The following is a 21,382-nucleotide window of genomic DNA, read 5'->3' on the forward strand; positions in this document are numbered from 1 at the left end:
ACTTGTCATTGTAATTTATTTTCGTTCTTGGTCTAATAGTTTCCAGTTTTGTGTATTAATATTATTTCTTATGATATTTGTTTGGTTATTGTGATAAAACGCCTATGATAAGCCAAAGCAGGCTTTTGAGCCAATATGTATCACATTAGTTTCTAATAAAGTAATTGTTTTAAATACTTGTGGTTTGTTTTGCAGTACCTGCATAGTACGACTCATGAAGTTGCATTTGCACAAATGGCAGGGATATGAGCTGAGACAAAACAGCTATCTTTATTGTTAAATTTGAAGATTCCTGCAATTTATTGCCACCCATCTGTCCACTCAAAGCAGGCATGAAGCAACAGAACATGCTCGTTCACACCAGCTCTTTCCAATAGTCCAGGCATGTGACAAAAAAGATATACAACCTATTGTAAATGACAAGTATAATCAAACTAATAGAAAGTTAAGCTGCCGATTAAAAAAAACTTTTACTTTTTTTTTGTTGTGTGTAAATTTCAATGTAACAAAAAAATGCTGTCCTGAAAGCTTCTGTTGTGTTTCATGATAAATTTTAGAGCAGCATTCAGTTAAGCATGGTTAAGACCATCATCGTTCATTTTTCCATGTTTCATTACAGAAAATTGTAAGCTATCAGTTCTGCATTTCGACGTTTACACTTGCAGACAAGTGATGGTACCGCTTCTTTTAGGTGGAATCGAAGTTTCCATTTCAACTTTTATACTTTCACACAGTTGATGTTACTACTCTTTTTTTTAGCGAAATTCAGGTTGAACCTCGCAGGCGGCAAGAAGTCTCCTAACGATCACAATGCCTTCCTTTGTTCAACAAACTGATACTTGACTAGGGCTGCTATACTCCAGACAAAGTGAGGGTCAGCACTGGCTATCTTTAGGAGAGTCGCTCGTACACTCCCATGTCTCTTTTGCGATAGGAGTCGGGGGACTCTTCATAAAAGGAGGGTCCTCACAACTCTTGTTACAGAGTCACAGGGATTACCAGGAAGGAGTCGTGTGACTCTTTTTCTCCGTTGGATAAGAGTCGTTAAAGAGTCGCAGTTGACTACGTCACCTGGAGTCGCTCATACACTACCATGCCTCCAGTGTGATGAGAGTCGCAGGAATCTTTTTTAAATAAGAGTCTAGGGACTCTACAAACTGGAGTCGTGGAGGAGTCAAATCTGCGGCGCGCCAATACCCCTCAAGGAGAGTAATAGCAACTCTTTTTTTTAAGAGTGTAGCACAAAATACTATCTACCGCCGTACCCATTCAAGACGGAGCGGCAGGTCTGGTGCAAAGCAATCCAAAGAGGAGGCTGTTCAAGACCACCGGTCGCGCATCGGACGGTAGTTCCAGCTCTGGAGATCTCTAGACAGTCAAGCCACCTACTAAATGCAAGGCACATGAATTGAATTGATATTCTGTTGAGTTCCTGTTTATATGGCACCTTATTTCTCGCAATAATGGGTGCACTTCCTGTTTTGCTTGGTTAAAATTTACGAAACAATGTAATAGTAAAATTCACGCATCATGAACTGAGGTCATTATTGGGTTCGATGGGACCAAGCGTGTTAGAGCACCGGACGTCGGAGCATTTGCAGCGAAAGTTCGGGCTGCAGAACCTAGATATCCTGGGTTTCATTTCCACCCATATTTGATTAGATCTGGATTAGAAGCATGTAGGCCTGCTTTTGTGTGGCAGTACTGTGGGTCAGGGAAACAATTTAAATTTTAGAGCATAAAGTATTGTCACCATACCTCACGGTACACCGTTTTTTATGCTGTCTAAACATTAATGTTTATTTCCTTTGCCTTCGAGATCAGCGTTTTATAGGTGTAGGCTTCTTCCCCATTGTAGGATGCAAGTTTGGAAGCAAGTTTAAAATGTTAAACAGGTATCTTTATTGGCCATTCTTGGTTACATTCATTTGTTGTGTATGAACTGAATTGATCTTTTTTTGTGTGACAATTTTCTGGGAATTACGCATGTCCATTGTACACTCTATTTTGAAGTCACTTGTTAAGGAACCTTCTAAGCACCGCCATGTGTCAGACCGTAATAATGCTGTCAAAATACAGTAAACTATATTATATTTTGTTGTTTTATTACCTATTTTATCATTTTCTGGTATTCTTCATATAACATTTAGAAACGAAAATACCGACGTATCGGGGCCAACACGGTCTCTTTGTCACGACTGACTGTGAAGGAGACGGTGTCTGTACAAATTCCAGCCCGTCGGTTCGTGTGAAAATGAGGCCGCTATTTGAACATAATATGCTTATTATTTAAATAAAAAAAATCTGCATTGTTCTTTCAGAGGTTTCATACCTTGTACGTGAAGTTGACTGGGCTCGAGAGGAAGAATATTTTATTTTCCTTTATTTTCTCTGGGATATTATGTCAAACTTTGATGAACAACGTGCTGGCTTTTCGGTCAATAACACTAGACATTTCCGGACAATATCCTTGACTTCAACTCCTGCCTCATAATTTTCCCGTTTTCTGACTTTGGTAGAGATTTCATAAAAACCACGCCGCCGTATAGATACTTGAAGGTCGATGTTTGTCCTGCAAACAACACAGCAACATTTCTCCAACAAAAATACTGAAACAGCGTTCGGCTGAAAATATGTGCAGCTACCAAACGGGTACAAAGTGTTAATCAATAACTTCCCTTTCCGCATATCGTTTGTCTCACAGTAGTTTACTCGTACGTCTCATGCTATACAAACACAAAATCGACCCCTATAAAAGAGGCTCTTCTCAAAGGAGTCAAATCTTGAGTGAACTTTGCCGCCCTCCTAGGCACCGCTAAAGTAAGGGACGACGTCTAATTCCCGTTGAAACTAGGAATACGAGGCCGATAGCTTACTTATTCTCGTAGTTTATAGATTGGGGATGGGGAGGGAAGGGAACGTTTGGTGGGATTTTAGCGTTAGCGTTCTGGCATATCTTTTATTTATACGGACGTACAAGCGAACCTTTTTTATTATGTTGGCCCGGTGGGGGAGGGGCGGTAAAGCGGTGCTCTCTTACGTGTTAGCTCGTTATGACATTATATTCTGACCTTTACATCCACCACTGCAAATTGAAGATTCTTAAATTAAAAGTCTGCATTTCTCTGCCCGCCCTTTATATATATGGGCGGTTTCATTTGGATTCAGGCAACAAGGTGCAGCCGTTTTTTTTTTCTTCGAATTTTATATTTTTATATTACGTGGGGCATGCTCCATGAAGAACAATTCTTTTTTTTTAATGTCCTGACATGTTTAGTTTCTGAGAAAACAAATCTCAAAGGAGCAGGAAAGAATGACGAGGTTTCGGCCATTGTCGTGTGTGGCGTTTTTGAATCACTCTCAATATTAAATTATTCAAAGGTGAGCTTCTATATTTTTATTGTGATATAAATGCAAGTAGGTAAAAGGAAATTATAACTAATATTCATTATTCGTCGCTCCAATCTTTGTAAAAATCCCCAAACATGCCTCAACGAACAACTGTGCCCTAAACTGCGTTTTTTTTTTCTTTAGTCGACTATGCTTAGTGTCGCTTTTAAAATAATACCACGTGTAGGCTGTCTTTCATTACCTTCCACATTATGCAAAGTTTGTGTCTTCATCATGCATGAGTACTGAGAAATAACTTATGAAATTGAAGGGGTTTTCACCTTTTGGTTTAATTTCAGCACCTGTATAAAACAAAAAGCATTTTTATTTTATTTTTTTTGCGTCACGTTTTATTTACATTTTTTTTTACCCAGCATACATTTCGTTAGAGGTATATGCACTAGTTTTCAGTTTTAAGCCTCTAAATATGCTAAAAAAATAGCAAACGCCGTTGGTGAGTTCATGGGTTATCTTGAGGATTGTCGTGTGTGGCGTTTTTGATCAATCTCAGAGTATTCAAAAGAGAGATTCTAAATTTTTTTCTTGTTGTGATGTATATATGCAAGTAGGTAAAATGAAATTTTAACTATTATTTATAATTCGTCGCTCAAAGTTTTGTAAAAGGCCCAAACCTGCCTCCGCAAACAACTGTGACCTAAATTGTTTTTTTAGTCGACTATGCTTAGTATTGCTTTTAAATTAATTACACGTGTAGAACCTTTCATTGCCGTCTACATTATGCAAAGTTGGTGACTTAATCATGTACCAGTATTGAGAAATACATTATGAAATTGAGGTTTTTACTTTTTGTTAAATTTCAGCACGCTGTATAAAACATAAAAAAAAACATTTTGCGTCGCGCTCTCTTACATTTCTTTTTTTTTTAGCCAGCATACATTCCGTTAGGTGTATATGCACTAGTTTTGAGTTTTAAGCCTCTAATTATGCTAAAGAAGAGCAAATGCCGATGGTGAGTTTATGGGTTAACTGTATATTTTATTTTTTATTATAAGAATCTAAGGGACGTTTCTTAGATAATCATATAAACGACATTGATGTCGTTAGGTGTATAATAAAAAGTTTGCAATTCCAAACGACTGAGCACACTATAAAATTGACACTGCCAAAAGCGGGGTTTCAGACAATTTCCGCCTGTGCCATGATTGGAAAGGCCTCAAGCCTAAACCCTATGTGCTACATAATCTATACTATGTTAGAAATGTCTTTTTATATTGTAAAACATTAGAGTAAAATGCACGTTCTATTCATTCATTCATTCATTCATTTGTTTATTTTTTGTGCTCATGAACAGCTTGAAGCCTTGGTAATGATGCACAGTTTACATACAGCAAAAATAAGTATAATTCTACAAATTGACAATAGAAAACTTGAACGCTACAAAGATGGTTATAGATTTGTAAGAGAAAACTTGAACGCTGCAAAAGATGGGTTAAAAATGTCAATGCAAGAATCATTGAAAGTATTATACAAGGTCTGAATACGTGTCATGGGGCAGGATCGGAAGAAGTCATTAACATAAAATGGAAGAGAAATTCGCAGAAACCTTCAAGAAACATAAATATTTATCGATGAAGTTAGGTCAGGGCAATCAATGACTATGTGAAGGCATTTGAACAAAAATATAAGATCTCTGTCGCGTCGTCTGGCACCCAAAGTAGAACAATTGTATCGCTCTAAAAGTCTTCTATATTCAAAGTAAACAGTCTTGGTGCGTACGCCCAATAGAATTCCACACAACTGAGGAAAACTCTAGCTTAGACCTAAATAACGAAAAGTATAACTGCATAATACAGGCCAACATGGAAAACTCGCGTGTATATCTCAATATGACACCTAACGTACGAAAAGACGTGTTGACAATGTTATTGACATGTGTATTAAATGACAGAGAAAAGTCTATATAAACTCCAAGATCACGAGTGCAATCCACCCTTTGCAATGGGGCATTGCCGAGTTGGTAACAAAAATGAAAAGGCCTTAGCTTCTTAGCAAATGACATAACAACAGTCTTAGTGGGATTATAAGTGTCAGCCTGTTGAGACTACTCCAATTGCTCACTGATTTTACATCATCCATTAGTTTCACACAGTCCTCTACAGATACTATCTGCCTAAATAACTTGATGTCATCGGCGTATTGCAGGATGTCTGAATGCAGAACACATGAGCGAAGGTCGTTTATGAAAATATTAAAAAGAATCGGTCCAAGAATGGACCCCTGGGGAACACCAGACAGGCTGACAAAGGGCCGGGAGAGATGACCGAGGATATATACGTACAAAATTCTATCGGACAAAGAATTGTGAAGCAATGTGCATAATGTAGTCCTCATACCGTACGATTTCAGCTTTTGTAAAAGTAGCGAGTGGTCGACCAAATTAAATGCCTTAGACATGTCAAAATATACAGTGTCAACCTGACCCCGCTGACACACAATAGGCGAAACGAAATTAAGAAAAAACACCAAGTTTGATTCCACTGATCTTCCGCGCACAAAACCGTGTTGTGAGGGCAGGATCTTATGTTTAAAAAAGCTCGAAATATGTCCCGAAAGTACTATTTCGTAAACCTTTGCAAATGGACATAATAATAAAATGGGTCTATCGTTTTTTGGATCATCTGTTCTTCCTTTCTTATGAATCGGCACGGCTATCGCGTTTTTCCAAACCGAAGGAAAATCTAGGCTTCCTATGGGAAGCCTAGATTTTTAAAGGCGACATTTTATATTTTTAGTGCGAAATTCATGTAGATAACAAAAAAAACATTTTTATTTATTTTTGTCACTTTGTTTTTTACGTTTTTATTTCACTCTGCAAACATCTGGTGGTTTGTTTTTAAACATTAAAAATGTTTTTTATCCCGTGAGCTGAAATGGAACAAAAAGTGAAAACCTTCTCTGTTTTACAATCAATTTCTCAATACTCGTATATGACCAAGACATAGACTTTGCATAATCTGGAAGGCAATGACAGGTTCTACTCGTGGTATTATTTTGAAAGCGATATTAAACATAGTCGACTAAAAGAAATCCGCAGTTTAGGTCACAGTTGTTCGCGAAAGCATCTTTGGGTGCTTTCGCGATTGAGGCGACGAATAATATATAGCAGTTGGGATGTCGTTTGACCTACTTGAATATATGCAAAAATAAAAAAAAGCTCTCTTTTGAATATTTTGAGACTGAGAGTGATTCAAAAACGTCACACACGACAATCGTCAATAGAACTCGTGAACCCACCACCGGCATTTGCTCTTTTTTTAGCGTATTTAGAGGCTTAAAACCTCAAAACTTAAGGATATACCTTTAACGGAATGTATTCTGGCTAAAAAAAAGGTTTGAAGAGAACGTGACGAAAGAAAAAAAAAATAACAGTTTTTTTTTATATATATACGCGTGCTGAAATTGAACAAAAAGTGAAAACGTTCTTTGTCTCATAATTTATTTCTCAGTATTCGTATATCATTAAGACACAAACTTTCCATAATGTGGAAGGCAATGAAGGGATCTACACGTGATATTATTTTAAAAGTAATACTAAACACAGTCGAATCAAGAAAAAAAAACAAAATCCGGAGTTTAGGTTACGGTTGTTCGCAAAGATATATTTCGAGGTTTTTTTAAAAAAAAAAAGATTGTAGCGACGAATAATAAATAGTAGTCATAATGTCGTTTTACCTACTTGCATACTTATTACAATAAAACAATATAGAGGCTCTCTTTTGAATACTTTCAAATTGAGAGTGATTCAAATACGCCACACACGACAATCGTCTAAACCTAGTCGTTCTTTCCTGCTTCTTTGAGATTTTTTTTTTTCAGAAACCAAACATGTCAGGACAATAAAATAAAAAGTATTGTTCTTTTTGGAACATGCGACACAAAATATTAAAAAAAAATTGAAGCAAAATAAAAAAAGCTCCGACTGCACCTCGTTGGCTGAATCCAAATGAAACCGCCCATATATATACAGGGAGTTTTAAACTTACAAATTCGTTTTAAAAAACCCGTGAAAGCTGCACTTATACGGTTTGTACAGGTCAGTTATACGGCCAGGCGGACATTATGTGAGTGGCTATTTTTGGTGATAAGTCGGCTATTTAATTAAGATATGTTAATTAACTTTTTAGTTAGTGAAAATAGACGTATGTTTCTAATTAGAAGCTTCCTGAGCGTCATCGGAAACCACTACATCAACTCTTTTTAGAAAGATATAACGCCGGAACAGCATTTTACGGCGTTCTGTAAAAACGCTTCATTTGGACGCGTTTCTAGATTTTGGTTTCTTATCGGAGCGCATCTTTGCGCCCGCAATGCTGCTCCCCGGTGATCTCAGCGCGAAGCCACCCCCTCGCCTCCCTCGTAGAATGGACTTAAGTAGGGCGCACGTGTGTTGCGCGTCTCAGCCACTGGGGAGCAGGACCGTGAGCGCGTAAATGAGCTCCGATAAGAACCCGAAATCTAGAAACACGTTCAAATAAAGCGTTTTTACAGAATGCCACAAAATGCTGCTCCGGCATTATACCCTTTTAAAAAGAGTTGATTTAGTGGTTTTTGATTACGCTCAGTAAGATTCTAATTGAATTCATATCTCTATTTTACTAATTAAAAAGTTAATTAACAAATTTTAATTAATTAGCCGACTTATCGGAAAGATTAGCCACCCACATATCGTCCCCCTGGCCGTATAACCCAACTGCACAAACCGATCAAGTGTAACTTTCACGGCTTTTTTAAAACAAATCTGTAAATCTTGAAGAAGCCATCCTGTATATAGTTTTCGCATATAATTCGAACAGCGCTCTGATTTAAGCGTTTAACTTAAAACTATGTCGTTCTATTTGCAGTCTAGCTTGAAAGCTTTTTTTTTTAGTTTTTACCGAAGATATAACATTTACAATCAATTCGTGTTTATGATAATCTGATCTATTATTTGTCAACCTCCGTGTCCAATTAGCTCAAAATAACGGTTTCTTTCGGATACAAATGCGTATTATTATACACAAATAAGTATTGGGTGGATCGGCTACATGAAGAAAGTCGACAACCTACCTGCTACGAGTTCTTTAAGTTCTTGTTCCAAATTTTCTAAGCCTTCTTCCTGGGATCCCTTGACAACTACACAAGCGACCGGAGCCTCCCCGTACTTCGAACTGGGTATGCCGACCACAGCGGCTTCCAGAACCGCCTCGTGCGAGGTCAAGATTTCTTCCAACTCGGCAGGAGTTACAATGTTCCCCATACATTTTATCATCTGCTTGATCCGATCCACGATGTAGATCTGTCCATTATTGTCATAGTAACCGAGATCCCCTGGAAAGAGGTGCATATGTTGCACCAATTATTTGAAGTACAATGATTGCTTTGGTTCACGCCAGACACATCAGAAACGTAATCACAAGTTTCAATGCAGAGACTTTTTTTCAGATATAACTTTGTTCCTTGCTGCGTCCTACAATGGAATTCATTGCATCGTAGAGGTGGAGGATTTCCTCTTTAAAATTGTTTTTCTAACACTTTTTTATTTTTTGTATTACGTATTACTATTTGTGATTTTAAGAGATATTTTTTGAAATATTGAACATCTGCTTTGTCTACTTGGTATTTCTGTATATATCCTGCTTTGATGTTTTATACTCCTCCACGCATTGACTCAAAAGCAGTCGGCCTGCAGTATTCTTCCAATAACAAAATAAAAAAAGAAATTAAGTTTTTTTTATATTAACAAATTAACAATGTTGAAGAACTTCGCTCGCTTTATTTCAAGTTTATTCTGCAAATTAAAAAAAAAGGATTGATCGGATTATATATTCTACTATTTTTCCCTTTATTGTTTGGCCACTGCGTAAATAATATTGTTGGAAAGATGGCAATGCTTCCTCTCGGGCATGCTATTCAAAATGATCAATCCTCGACCGTTTCTTTACAGGTTATATTGTCAAATAACATTCGAACATTTTACATTTGACCGCAAATTTTTCTGCAATCGGTCTCACACACATCGAGTACGAACGACAAGGTTCCGGGGAGCAAAAATAAAATAATTATGTTGTAACCTCACACTACGATTTTTTTTCTTTATCATTACTTGTCTTGAAATGTTTGGCTCGACGTTTAAAGTTTCAACGCATTCTGTTTCCTGGAATTTGTGAGTTCGTATCGATTTTCATTAACATTTCTCAGACGTCCCTGTTTGTCATCTTCAACCCATATCTCTTCACTTTTTAAATTATCCAACATAACATATTAATTCAATAACGAATTTAATTTCCGAGTATATTTGCCTAACAAACTCCGCGTTCTAGATGGGTTCAATTCTATGTAAGGAAATATATGCTCCTTCCATTTACCCGGCCCTCCTGCCTCCGTGCAGTAAAGTGTAGGGCGGTGTGTTTCCTGTAGTATGTCAATACGCATACCCGAAGTACAATGCCCAAGGCTTTTCTCCAACTGGGCAGGAGGTTCAGGCTAATGGAAAAAGCATTTGATGCAGAACTCCGTTCAAACGGCAGATATGCTGCTGAATTATAAGGCCTCCTTGTAAATTGGTTGAGGGAAAATAGACGATTACTACATTTTGTATGGCTTCCGAGCCTATCAATATAGCACGAACTCTTACAAAAGTTTCAAAAATAGAAACGAATATCTGTAAGCGCACTACTCAAGTAATGTATAATTAATGGAGGAGACTGATCCTACAAATACTAGACCTCGACGCACACACGCAGGTCCCACCTGCGAGTGTGCGTTGAGGTCTAGTATTTGTACTTGAATTTAAAATTGACAATCCCAAAGAGCATCCTCAATCTCACCCGTGCGAAGCCATCCATCACTGCTCAGGACTTCTTGAGTGGCTTCCGGACGACCGTAGTAGCCCTTCATAAGAGTTCTGCTTTGAACCACGATCTCGCCTTTTTCATAGGGGCCGAGAGAATCACCGCTGAAGAGGTCGAGGATCTAGGTAGTGATTTTGATTATACTGATTATTCGTTCAGGCGACACATCATTAAATGTATAAACGAATGAACAACGCAAAAGACTCAATTTTTTTTTAAAATGTAGTTTCTATGCAGTGGATACGGTATGTGTTTCCAGTTGGATGCTTAACAAAGCATTGCAGAAATATGGATGCCTTTTTTTAACACATTATCGAAGAAAAAGATCGTCTTTATCAGATGCGCTGGTGAGGACCAGAAAAGTACGCTGTCATAATCTGCAAGAAATATTGTTTAATACTTCCTGTTAACTGGAATGTTTAGGTAATTCCATAGTGGCTCACGTTTTACGATCGGGAGCCACTTCAAACTCGGATACAAGAAGGGAAATGTCAAAGCCCGCATTTTCATTTTTTTAGTTAGGTGCCAACAGAAGAGTAAAAATAGGAATTTTACATGGAATTATATATTAATGGCTGCATAAAAGAACACCGCTTAGCTTGAAATAAACTCTTATATTATCCTTGCCAAGAAGACGTGTGGCACCATGCGACACCTCTTTGTCAGTGCAGATCGCTGTTCGTCGTGGAAGGTGCAATACCTAACAAGATAAACAATTAACCTAATGGAAGAGGCACAGTCAGTTCCTTTATCTTGTGTCGCTGAGCGTAAAAATTTGTTTTGAATATGCTGAATTGTCGTCGGTCCTCATGGTAAAGGCCTGTTCTTCACTTTACCACCACAGCACATCTGTGCTGTTAGTCAGCGCTGGAAATAGTACTTAACTTGTTGACACAGCGCTGACTGCGTAAAATATTAATGATACATCACTGAGAATGGGCTGCATCAATACTAGTTTAAGTTCAAGTGAAGTCTGCAATGGCAAAATTTCCAATAGTGATAGAGCACTGCGATGTTGCCTGAACCGGCTTTAAGCACTAACCAATCGTTCGCCTTAATGAGAAGGGCCTCCAATAATGACATTTAATAAACTCTTAAATACTAAAACAATAATGTTTTGGAAGTATCTAGATTGAACACGTGTTTCACAAGATTATTTGGCAATAAGAAACTTTGTGGTGCAATATTTATGCCGCGAGACGCAATTTAGTTGAAGGCAGCCGCGCTCTAGGCCCACCCATAATCGAAAGCTGCTATGCTAGCCATTCTTCGCCTCCCCGTAGGTTCGGACGCGGCCGACGCTAGGAGCTGGTGGGACCAATCAGAAAGCCTCTCGGATGCCGCGTGTGCAAAAATGTAGGGCGGCCGAAACATGAGGGTAGGGGAGGGGGAAGGGGGTGCTTTCCCAAACGCCTGGCACGCTGCCCCTTCCCCCTCCACTTTCCTCGTACATGAAATACTTACATCCGTCCCTTATGATCGTCAGTGTTCAGTACAGGTTATAAACGATGAACCAAACATTAAAAAATGGCCTAGTGACTTGCGCTTTTAACGCTGCATTATTGGTTTCGTTACATTGTAGCGTCGGCTACGTCTAGACCCAAGCTGACACGAAGTGTAAGCACCGCTTCTCAGCTCCCATACGCTACGGAGATTATTAGAGAGTTTTAGTAGATAGTTCCCATGACTCCGATAACGATACCCGATACTCCGCCACCGCCTCCCTTGCGCATGCATAGTATCGTTATCTGGGCTATCGGAGGTATCGGAACGATCTACTAAAACTCTCTAATGACGTGTGAAAAGTGTAAAATCGTTTCTTCATGCCGTTATAATTTGACATATTTTTATGCCTAAAAACGAACGAGCTAGACAAAGTACTTATTAGTTTCATCTAATATTACGAGATTGTCACGTTCGCTTTAATTTCAAACGATAAAAAAAAATGTCTACCGTCGTTTGCAGCAGGTCTGTTCCATACAGCGGATAGCTTAAGGATCTCTCATCTTTGTTTTACTGCGAGTCGTATCGCCTTCACCGAAACGTTTGCAGGAAGTTCTCGACTAAAGTGCATTGTAGGAAGCGACCATCGCAAACACAAGCCTTCGGAAGCGTTTCGCGCGTGCTTGTTTTTATAGTGGCACTAGCGTGAGCCTAGCGTGCTACGGGGAGCTCCCTTTAGCGGTGCTTGTAACGCATTGGGCCATCTTCCGATAGGCGGAACAAGCATATAACGCTCGCTCTTGTCGTCTGCTCGCTGCGCTATCGGGAAATGGCGCTACGCGTTACTTGTGTCGTTTGGACACGCTACGTTTGAAAGAGGGAGGAGCGCAAACCATGGAGAACGTTTGCAATATAATGGCGCAGGCCTTCTGCGCAGATGGATTGTAAGTGATTACGCGTTAATGGTCTTCGTTTCAGAATAACGCTACTTAAGCCATCTTGTTACTAAAATCATTGTTGCCAGTTATCTGAAGTTTTCGTTGAAAGAGCGGGTAACGCTTTTGCTCGACCCAAGTTAAAACGGTCCGCGAAAGAGTAAAACAAAACCGCTGAAAATTCCTAATTCTTATCTCAAGATCAGCTGGTGTGATCTTGGAATCGTTACAATTGGCAATGATCAAAATAAAAAAAGAGCAGCACCCTTAGATATTAGGCTACTCTGGGGCCGTGTTCCAAAATTTACTCGAGCTTACTCCAGGGTAAGGGTTTTGTACCTTGGCGTTCCATAGCCTACCCTCGTCCAACGTTTTTCAACCTGTGTTGTCACGTGACACGACCCGTCACAGTCATTTGGATCCATTTGAGTAAGATTTGGAACACTGCCTGGAAGTCGGAGACGGTCAACAAGCAGTTTCGGTTTCGGTTTCGCCGGGTTTCGCATCTGTCGTCTGCTGTTGCCTACGCACCGTCATTTGCGTCGTACACTGCGCCACATATACGCGGGATGCTGTAAGTACCATTTTCTTCTCGTCAGTGCATATCATACAGAGTAAATAACAAAACAATTACGATTTTGATGGCACAAGGAGCGCACAGAAAGACCGCAGCGGCGAAGTCACTTGAACGCAGATCGACGTACGCCGAATGCGTGCATCTGTTTGCAACCTCGAGAACAGCCACTGAGACTAGTACTCCAGCTTTATACCCCCTTGCTTAGCCGATAGCTATTTTCAGGTTTTAATTGAGTTAGTTGGTACATACTGTTGGCAATCAGGTCAGCTGAACACACACACACAAAAAAAAACACGTGAGAACACAGAAAAAATAACTGGACTGAAGAAAAGGCCGAGAAAAAATCGGATATGCGCAAACTTTGTAAAGCAAAAAGTGTTAGGGCTGAGAGATGTATGAATAAAAAATCTGCACATTGAGCGATACGGGGACACCAACGCAGGTATTGTGTTTTGATGATTCGCGTGGCCTATTGTCTCACAGTGACGTTGAAAGAAGGGCAAGCTTCCGCTTGAACACATTCTTGTACAGCGAGGTTCGTCATGTACCACGTTGGCCTGATTAAAAATAGCGATTGGGGAAGCAAGGGTGCTATAAAACTGGAGTACTGGTCTAAGTGGCTGTTCTCAAAGTTGAATACAAATGCACGCGGCGAGCTGATGTCGCGTTTGGCAAACGTCGATCTGCGTTTACATCACGTTTCCGTTGTGGCGTTTTTTCCCTGCCTTCCAATACGTGGGTTCAGTAACGCCTTATGCGGAGATAAACCCTAACCTTTTATTAAATGTTTGAAGAATAAAAAATGTTTTAGCTTTTTAATAGGATAATGTTAACATTTTATTATGACGAATTTGTTATCGATCGTTAACGCCACATTCAGGCGAATGCTCGGCTTTCAGCTGTGGGTAATATTTTTCTTACGATGGGAAAATTACGTGTTTGTTGTGGCAGATGCCCTACATTGTTTTTTGTATTTTGTTATCAATATTGCACGTTTTCTGATTGTATGGTGGCGCATGGTTATAAGGGTGCTCACATTTGTTACTAGAAACTAAGACGATTTACTACTAAAGGCTGTTGGCCTGACTGTTTGCTTAAAAAGGACAAACAAATTGCGTGATAAGAAATGCTTAGGGTATAGAAGTTCGAGATAGTTGTTTTTATCAGACATACTTTGACTTTGGTGCCAGCACAAGGAACGCCGACGTTGTCCGTGCAGATTTTTCCGGGTTGAGTGCCGCTTACAAGAGGAAATGTTTCAGTCAATCCGTAGCAATTTACCAACGAGTTCGCACCAAAGAACTCGCATAGCTCTGTTCCTAAAGATTCGGTGATCATCGTCCCTCCAACTACGATCTTCTTCAGACACACCGATGGATGGTTGTTCGTTCTCGCTTCGTTGACGATCTCCCGTAGCCTTTCAGAAGTGGAGATAATCGTGGATATCTGTGGGATAAGACGGGTATTTAACTATCAATTTATTTTGTAGGGATGCCGCGTATATATATGGGTGTTTGTTTTCTTGCTTGTGAACGCTGCCGGACATTTTAGAATGACCTAGCGCAGATACGTCGCCCTGACACAAACAAGGACCAAACGTTTTCTCCAGCAGGATGTTTCAATAAAATTTGAAAGATACATGAAGATATAAGTAGAGAGAATGTTATGTAATCAAGATGTTCTTGCAAAAGCCAATAAGAATATTAGTTTTACTATTGAAAGAGATAAATTTATATGCGTTATCGTTGCGAACATTTGTGGGGCTAGAAGTGCTGCACTGGAAGACCCGTGGCAATCAAGTTTCGCGGAGAAAAAAATGTATGTCATAATTTCTTTTTTTTTTGGGGGGGGAGGGGGGGGCGGCGAGAGGGGAGGGAATTGGAACTAATTCTGGCAGCATTCGCTCATTAAGGAAATCGCGTTAATATTTGCTAACTTCTTTGCTTCCATCTTCAAAGACGATACCGGTGTGAGTGCCCTTGAATTTCCAGTTACCGTTTCTTCCCCTTCCCAGCTGTGTCAAATGTGCTTGACCTAGGTTGTCTTACTTGATGTGTAGAGAGAGTCTCCAAGAAATCTTTGCACGATAGGGAAGGCTCCGTAATTATCAGCGTTACTCCCAGGCACACGTAGATGGTGTGGACCACAAACCCAGAGGCGTGAGTGAAGGGATTCCAGGCAAGAATGATGTCATCTTCAGCATAAAGGCCTAAAGCCCTGTAACATGGCCCAATGAGAGCAAATCAAATTCTTAAAGAGGTACTCAGATTAAATAATCCCTGTTCATTTAATCAAAACATTTACATTTTTATTACGTTGTCAAATAGAAGTGACGGACAGTGCCGATTCCTAAGAAAAAGGCCAATTAAAATATGCGAATCAAGGCAATAGAAAAAAAAATATTATATGCCTGACAATTCTAAATTTTGACACGCATCAGCCAGCCTCACGATGCTATGAACGACTAGGAGTACTCGGTCAATGCAGGCGATTTTTTTATAGAAATAAATAGACGTTTCACACAAAACAGCCTTGGTATTTTGCATGCCTGAATATCTTTCCTCCTTCCGTAAATATAGGGCCCAGTTGTCTCGGTCTGTTATATGACTTCATTTTATGCTCATTCAACGGTCCTGTCTTGCGACGGGATGGCCCAATTTGACGTTTCAGGTTATCAAAAGACGGAGGCACCGTTAGTCGCGGTGTCCCGTCAGCCAACTTCGATGTGCATGTCATTCATAATTTGAACTACTAAAAACTATATTTGAAAGTATCAGAGTTCAACATACTTTTTATAATAACATTCGTACGACTAATATTCCGATTGTGTATTGATATATGAGTGAACTGATGTGCAAGTGGCGAGTTAGAAAGGCTGAATTTTTAAAAGTTGCGTGCATCGTTATTTGCTCTACAGTTTAATGAACGATTCGAGTGAAACGTCGAATGTATCTTTCACAACCAACTGAAAATAACACTTCAGCCATGGTGTGTTATGGGACCCTCTCAACGCGTTAAACCATTCAGCCCATCGAACCCCTGAGCCGTACAATCCCCTTCAAACTGTCAGACCTTCAAAACCCATTCGGCACGTCAGAACATTCAGCCTTTCAGACCCCCGCAGCACTTCAACACTTTTGACGGCAAAATAACTCTGAAGCACTCACGAAACACACAGGTTAAACGTTATTGGAAAGAGTGATGCAATACGCAGGAAGTCGTGCTCCTCGACTAGAAATGGCTATACGCGCGACGGGGAGGGATTATGCCATCTGGGTCATTAGTTTTGGAGGCGCTGTGAGGGCGGCGCGTGTTAAACACCCCCCCCCCCCTATTTACACCGCTTGGCGCCAAGTCTGCGGATGGCTCAATAAAATAAATATTTACCCCACCTGGCCCACTCGTACACGCCGCTCCGCGGCGCTCCGTGGCGCCCCGCTGTCCGCCGGATCCACACTCTCCTCTATTGCACCTCCGGAAAGGAAGTCCCATACTGGCTAGTTTAGGGACGTTTCGTTGACATCTGTTCTTTATTGAGATAATTATTAAAAATAACGTTAATATCACCAATTGTTTGACAAAAACATTATGCCCGTTGTCTCCCGATTTCGATCCTGGGTCCGCCGAGTGTAAAGTGGCCTCCTTACCACAATCTTAGGATACACCTTTAGCAATCCGCTTTGACAATTCGTTTTATACGACACAAAAAATTTCGCGTCGTGCGTATTGCCATTTCCGATTGACGTGCACGACCTCGTGCGTACAGACTTACTCTATTGGAACTTTATTTCATACATTCAGTTTTACATGCACGTTTTAACTCAAACAGGAGATAAGTACCAATGTTTGCTCAAACCCGGGCGCAAGCAGCTGTAGACGAAAGCGATCAGACCAAATGGAGACTACCGAGTTATTTTTCGTAAAAATATCTTTCAAGGTAGTCACAATGCTGCTGGCTAAATTCCTGAGATGTACGGTAGTTCAACTTATAAAACCGAGCAGGAGCGCCACATGGACACATAAACAATCTAAGTAACACCTTTAGCGAAAACCATGGTGGAGCAAACAACATCCGCCGCAGTCTATACCCCGTTTCACCTAATGTCCATACGCAGCGGATGCTACGAGCCATCTTAGCCAATCTCGTTCTGTGGACGCGGCCCGTGATACACTTTCCGCGCGTCGCTGTGCCCCCTCTCTAATGTCACGTGACACTCACACGGCCTCCGATTGGCTCTGATAGCTCGTAACATCCGCTGCGCTTAAACGTAGGATGAAACAGGGTAGAGAAATGCTGAGCGCAGTCACGGTTTCGTCTCCGGCGTCTCTTTCGCTCGCTGGATGCTTCAGAAGCCAGACAGACGAAGAGGGGAAAAAACAAGCCACTGAGTTGCCTTCTTGATTCTAACACCCAGCTGCTCTTGAAGATAGGTTTCGCGCATGGGACGGGAAGTTGTTCGTCCTTTTGTTGTTGTGCGTTTAGTTGCGCTCGTTCACGGAGAAAAAACAGGGCGGCCAACTTCTGAGAGATGTTGTATTTCGACTGACCGAGCAAGTGCTCGGTCAGTCGCAAAACGCCCGCTCCTATTTTCCTCACGCACCATCTTTCTCTTGTGAGTGACAACTTGGCGAAAACAACAGTGAAAGGGGCGGAAACCAGGAAAGCTGAAGTGGAGATGAGCGACCTGCTTTCCACAACGGCTTTTATCGTGCGCGCACTTTGCCTACACTCTGGTGCCGCGCTAGGGCCAGGATGGGAAAAAACGGCGGAAAGTCTCCTAAATTTCAAAAACTCGTCGCGGCCGCCCGAAGCCCTACAGCTTCTCGTATGCGGGCGGCGGACCAGAAAAGCTCTTGCCCGCATTGTCATCGGTGACTGCGAACTCCCTTTAATAGGTCCATCGCATGGTTGCGGTTGTGATCGTTCGACAGCGTTTGGCATGTTGCATTGTGAAACGACCATCAGCCGCCGGTCATCACTGCTTTGTATGAGGCGTGGCATCCAGTTTAAGAAGCAGTTTGGTGCGCGTCATGCGAGGCTAGGATGTATGTCCTGGTTGCTTGCGAACGCAGCGCGATCGGGCGCTCTCGAGCGCGGCTGTGTGTAGCGGCTTTTACCCTCTCCTTGCCGCTGCGGACGCCCTAGAGCAACAGCAGCCATGCAGGGCAATAAATAAATACGACTTCTCAACTTAGCTTAATAAATTACCAAGCGGCTTCCCCGACACCTATATCCTGAAAGGTCACGTGATATTCCCGACAGACCCATTTAACGATTTTGATTGGTGCTGTGGTAGGGGTTGGGACAGGTCCAGCAAGCGTCTAAGAAATTCCCATTGCGGGACTCTCACACCTTTCAGGAATTCTTAAGGGGTGCGTCAGACTGCGTAGAAAACTTTGAGGGGCATACAAAGCCTCTCAATGTTTTTAATGGGTATACGTCAAAGCATCTCAGAAACCCTGGTGGGCCAAATCCACTGATTTTCAATAGCAAAATGGCAATGCGACAGCACAAACCATTTACCATTTTTTGATATTATAAAATAAATATTGGGGGACGATCATGGGGCGTGATGTGTTTAGGAAGCTCCAGCTGTGCTACTTATTTGACGATATGGCATGACGATCGCCATATCGTCGCGGGATGTTTCCTCTAAATTTAACTGGAAATTGAATTGTGGATAGGTCACATGACGTAAACTTTTCTACTACATTTAGCGGGGAACTTGAATTCGTCTGTCCCGTGATGTCAAGACAAATGACATCATTTGTTCCACTAAATTTAGCATAGAAGATTAATGTCTCTGTAGGTCCCGTTGCGTCAGGTCACGTGCAATCAATTCTCCCGCGAAATTTAGCGGGGAAACTGAATAGGTGCATAGTTGACGTGACGTCAATTATTCCGCTAGATTTAGCGGGAAAAGCTGAATTGTTGCGTACATCACGTGACGAAAATATTTCCGCTAATTTTATCGTGAAAACTGTATTCGGTTACCCTCATTCCGCGCCAACACCGGGGTGAAGAGCCCTTAACAGCTATCACTATAAAAACACTTGTTCAACAAACAACGTACTTTAAAACATAATAGGAGGAGACGAAAGCTTTGTGGGAGATTTGTACAGCTTTCGGGAGGCCCGTGGTTCCGGACGTGTACAGCATCACGACGACCTCCTCCGCTGTGTCAGCAGGCACGTGGGGCTTCAGACTAACCTCCGAGTAGTCTTGGAACTCGAGGACGTCAATGAAACCGGGAACGCTTCCAACACAAAACAGCTCCTGCGAAGGAGGGATCGGTGGCAGACTGGGCTAGAGCACACAATCTCGGAGCACGTGGAGTGAAAGCTCGTGCTGCAGAACCCAGGATCATGGGCTCAATCCCCACCCCTGCCCGTTTCGATCTGGATAAGCATCGTAGCGGCATACGCCCATGTATCACTGCTGCGTGATGCACGCTAAAGACGCCAGGCTAGCGGTTGCACTGCACTGGCTAGAGTTCTCGTCTACAGCTGGAAGACCCGTCGCACGTTGAGGCAGACTTAGTTCTAGGCTGTGTAAACATACACACAATCTGCCCAGCTCCTGAGAAGTTAAAAAGAGACCACTCGGTTGCCGGTTGGGTTCATGAGTTCAGACTTTGCGATTATGAGCCAATGTTATAGAGATCCCTTCAGACAAACCAGCGGGTGGCAAATTGATAATTTTTTTTTTTTTTTACGGCGAAGTATATTTTGCAATTTTTGCTAACATCCGGTTCCTAAAATTAGTATTCGACTATATATGAAGCCTGAAACGTTTTGTACTCATTCACTTAAGTACTTGTTTGTACATCACACAGAAAAGAAAAGTAAACCTTGCGGTTGACAAAAAAAACTGAACGAACGATGTCTGTCATGCCCCACAAAAGACTCGGGACCTTTGCAAGTGCAAGGATTTTTGAGTTGCATAGAAATAATCACGAATATATTTTTCCGTGTATGAACGAGAATAAACGCTTCTCTCTTTATCTAGAAGCTTTGTTTTTATTTTAAATCGAGCGTGAGATATAAGGAGGCCAGAAGGATCTTGCCTAGTCAGTCTCTACCTATAGCTAACTCCCGATCAAAACTTTATTTTCAGTTGAATATTCATCGCTCTGTCTCCTTCATCCGTCACAATATAAACAGCTTTATTTTTTATCAACGGGAGTTAAAAAAATACTCTACTGGTACGCGTGTAGGAATTACTTGGATATCCAGTTTAAATGACGTCACGACGCGCAGTGCGCACGTGAGTAATAAAAGGATGCTCGAAAGCAATGACCATCTTTTTTATTTAGTCTCTATTGTTTGAAGTTGTAAAAAAGTATCGCTGAATTCCTGTTCAGCTAGAGTAATGATACTAAGCGCATTTTTGTTATGCGTACTCTATGGCGCTGTGCATATTCCTAAATATTGAGGTAAAATCAGTTTAAAAAATTGCATGCATTTTACAAAGATCGTCAGAAACAAGGGGTGCAAAGGAACATTACAGCTTCGCGCATGTTCCAGCATTTTACATAAATAAACATAAATTGACAAATTCTTGATACGGTACTTTAGCATTCTCACTCTACATTGTCTTATTCAGCGCCTAGGGCTATTGGAAGGGGGTGAAGACTTGCGAAGAGAGAGCACCGATCTTCTCCATGTGCTGGCGAAAAGAGCCGTGATCATTTTATTACCAGTGCGTCTCGTTGGTCCGACAGCAAGTGAAAAGCAATCTGATAATAATAAAAGAAAGATTCTCATTCGTACTTGATCTATCGCTGACCCTGGTGAATATCTTCGTGCAGCCACTTTCGCGCAGTCGAGACTAATTGCTTTGTAAAAACGTATTACAGCCCAGATGAATGCATAAACGTGGCAGTGTGTTGCCGTCGTTTCTGCTTACAACTCCAAGGTAACCGATCGAACCCGAGCTCGGAGGAACTGTGGCGGGTCGAATGATATGAGAACATATTTACTTATTTATTTTTTTATTTCACTATCCTCGAAGCCACTAAATATCGCAAAGAGGAAGCGTGAAATACAGTACGAAATTCAGTAAAAACAAAACCACGTACACACGATGTAAAACAAGAGCCTTCAAGTTTAGTATCAACAAATATGATTGCTTATCGCAGTTTTGAACAAATCAGGTTATGATATGGATATTTAAGATGCGGTAA

The 21,382-nt window shown here is 41.1% G+C and overlaps 1 protein-coding gene across 1 annotated transcript in view; it reads right to left on the reverse strand.

The window, feature by feature from the left end:
• Nucleotides 1–2,447: 2,447 nt before the first annotated feature.
• LOC120850755 (4-coumarate--CoA ligase 1-like) overlaps nucleotides 2,448–21,382 on the reverse strand; it is a 36,670-nt gene continuing 17,735 nt past the window's right edge. The window contains exons 4-9 of the mRNA XM_042287675.1: nucleotides 19,271–19,473; nucleotides 15,245–15,413; nucleotides 14,370–14,642; nucleotides 10,218–10,362; nucleotides 8,458–8,718; nucleotides 2,448–2,572 (exon numbers count right to left, since the gene is read on the reverse strand). Of these exons, the coding sequence (XP_042143609.1) occupies nucleotides 2,448–2,572; nucleotides 8,458–8,718; nucleotides 10,218–10,362; nucleotides 14,370–14,642; nucleotides 15,245–15,413; nucleotides 19,271–19,473 (1,176 nt within the window). The remainder of the gene's footprint in view (nucleotides 2,573–8,457; nucleotides 8,719–10,217; nucleotides 10,363–14,369; nucleotides 14,643–15,244; nucleotides 15,414–19,270; nucleotides 19,474–21,382) is intronic.

Source organism: Ixodes scapularis, unplaced genomic scaffold (assembly GCF_016920785.2).
Source record: "Ixodes scapularis isolate PalLabHiFi unplaced genomic scaffold, ASM1692078v2 ptg000120l_1___fragment_3__unscaffolded, whole genome shotgun sequence".
Classification (NCBI taxonomy): Eukaryota; Metazoa; Arthropoda; class Arachnida; order Ixodida; family Ixodidae; genus Ixodes; species Ixodes scapularis.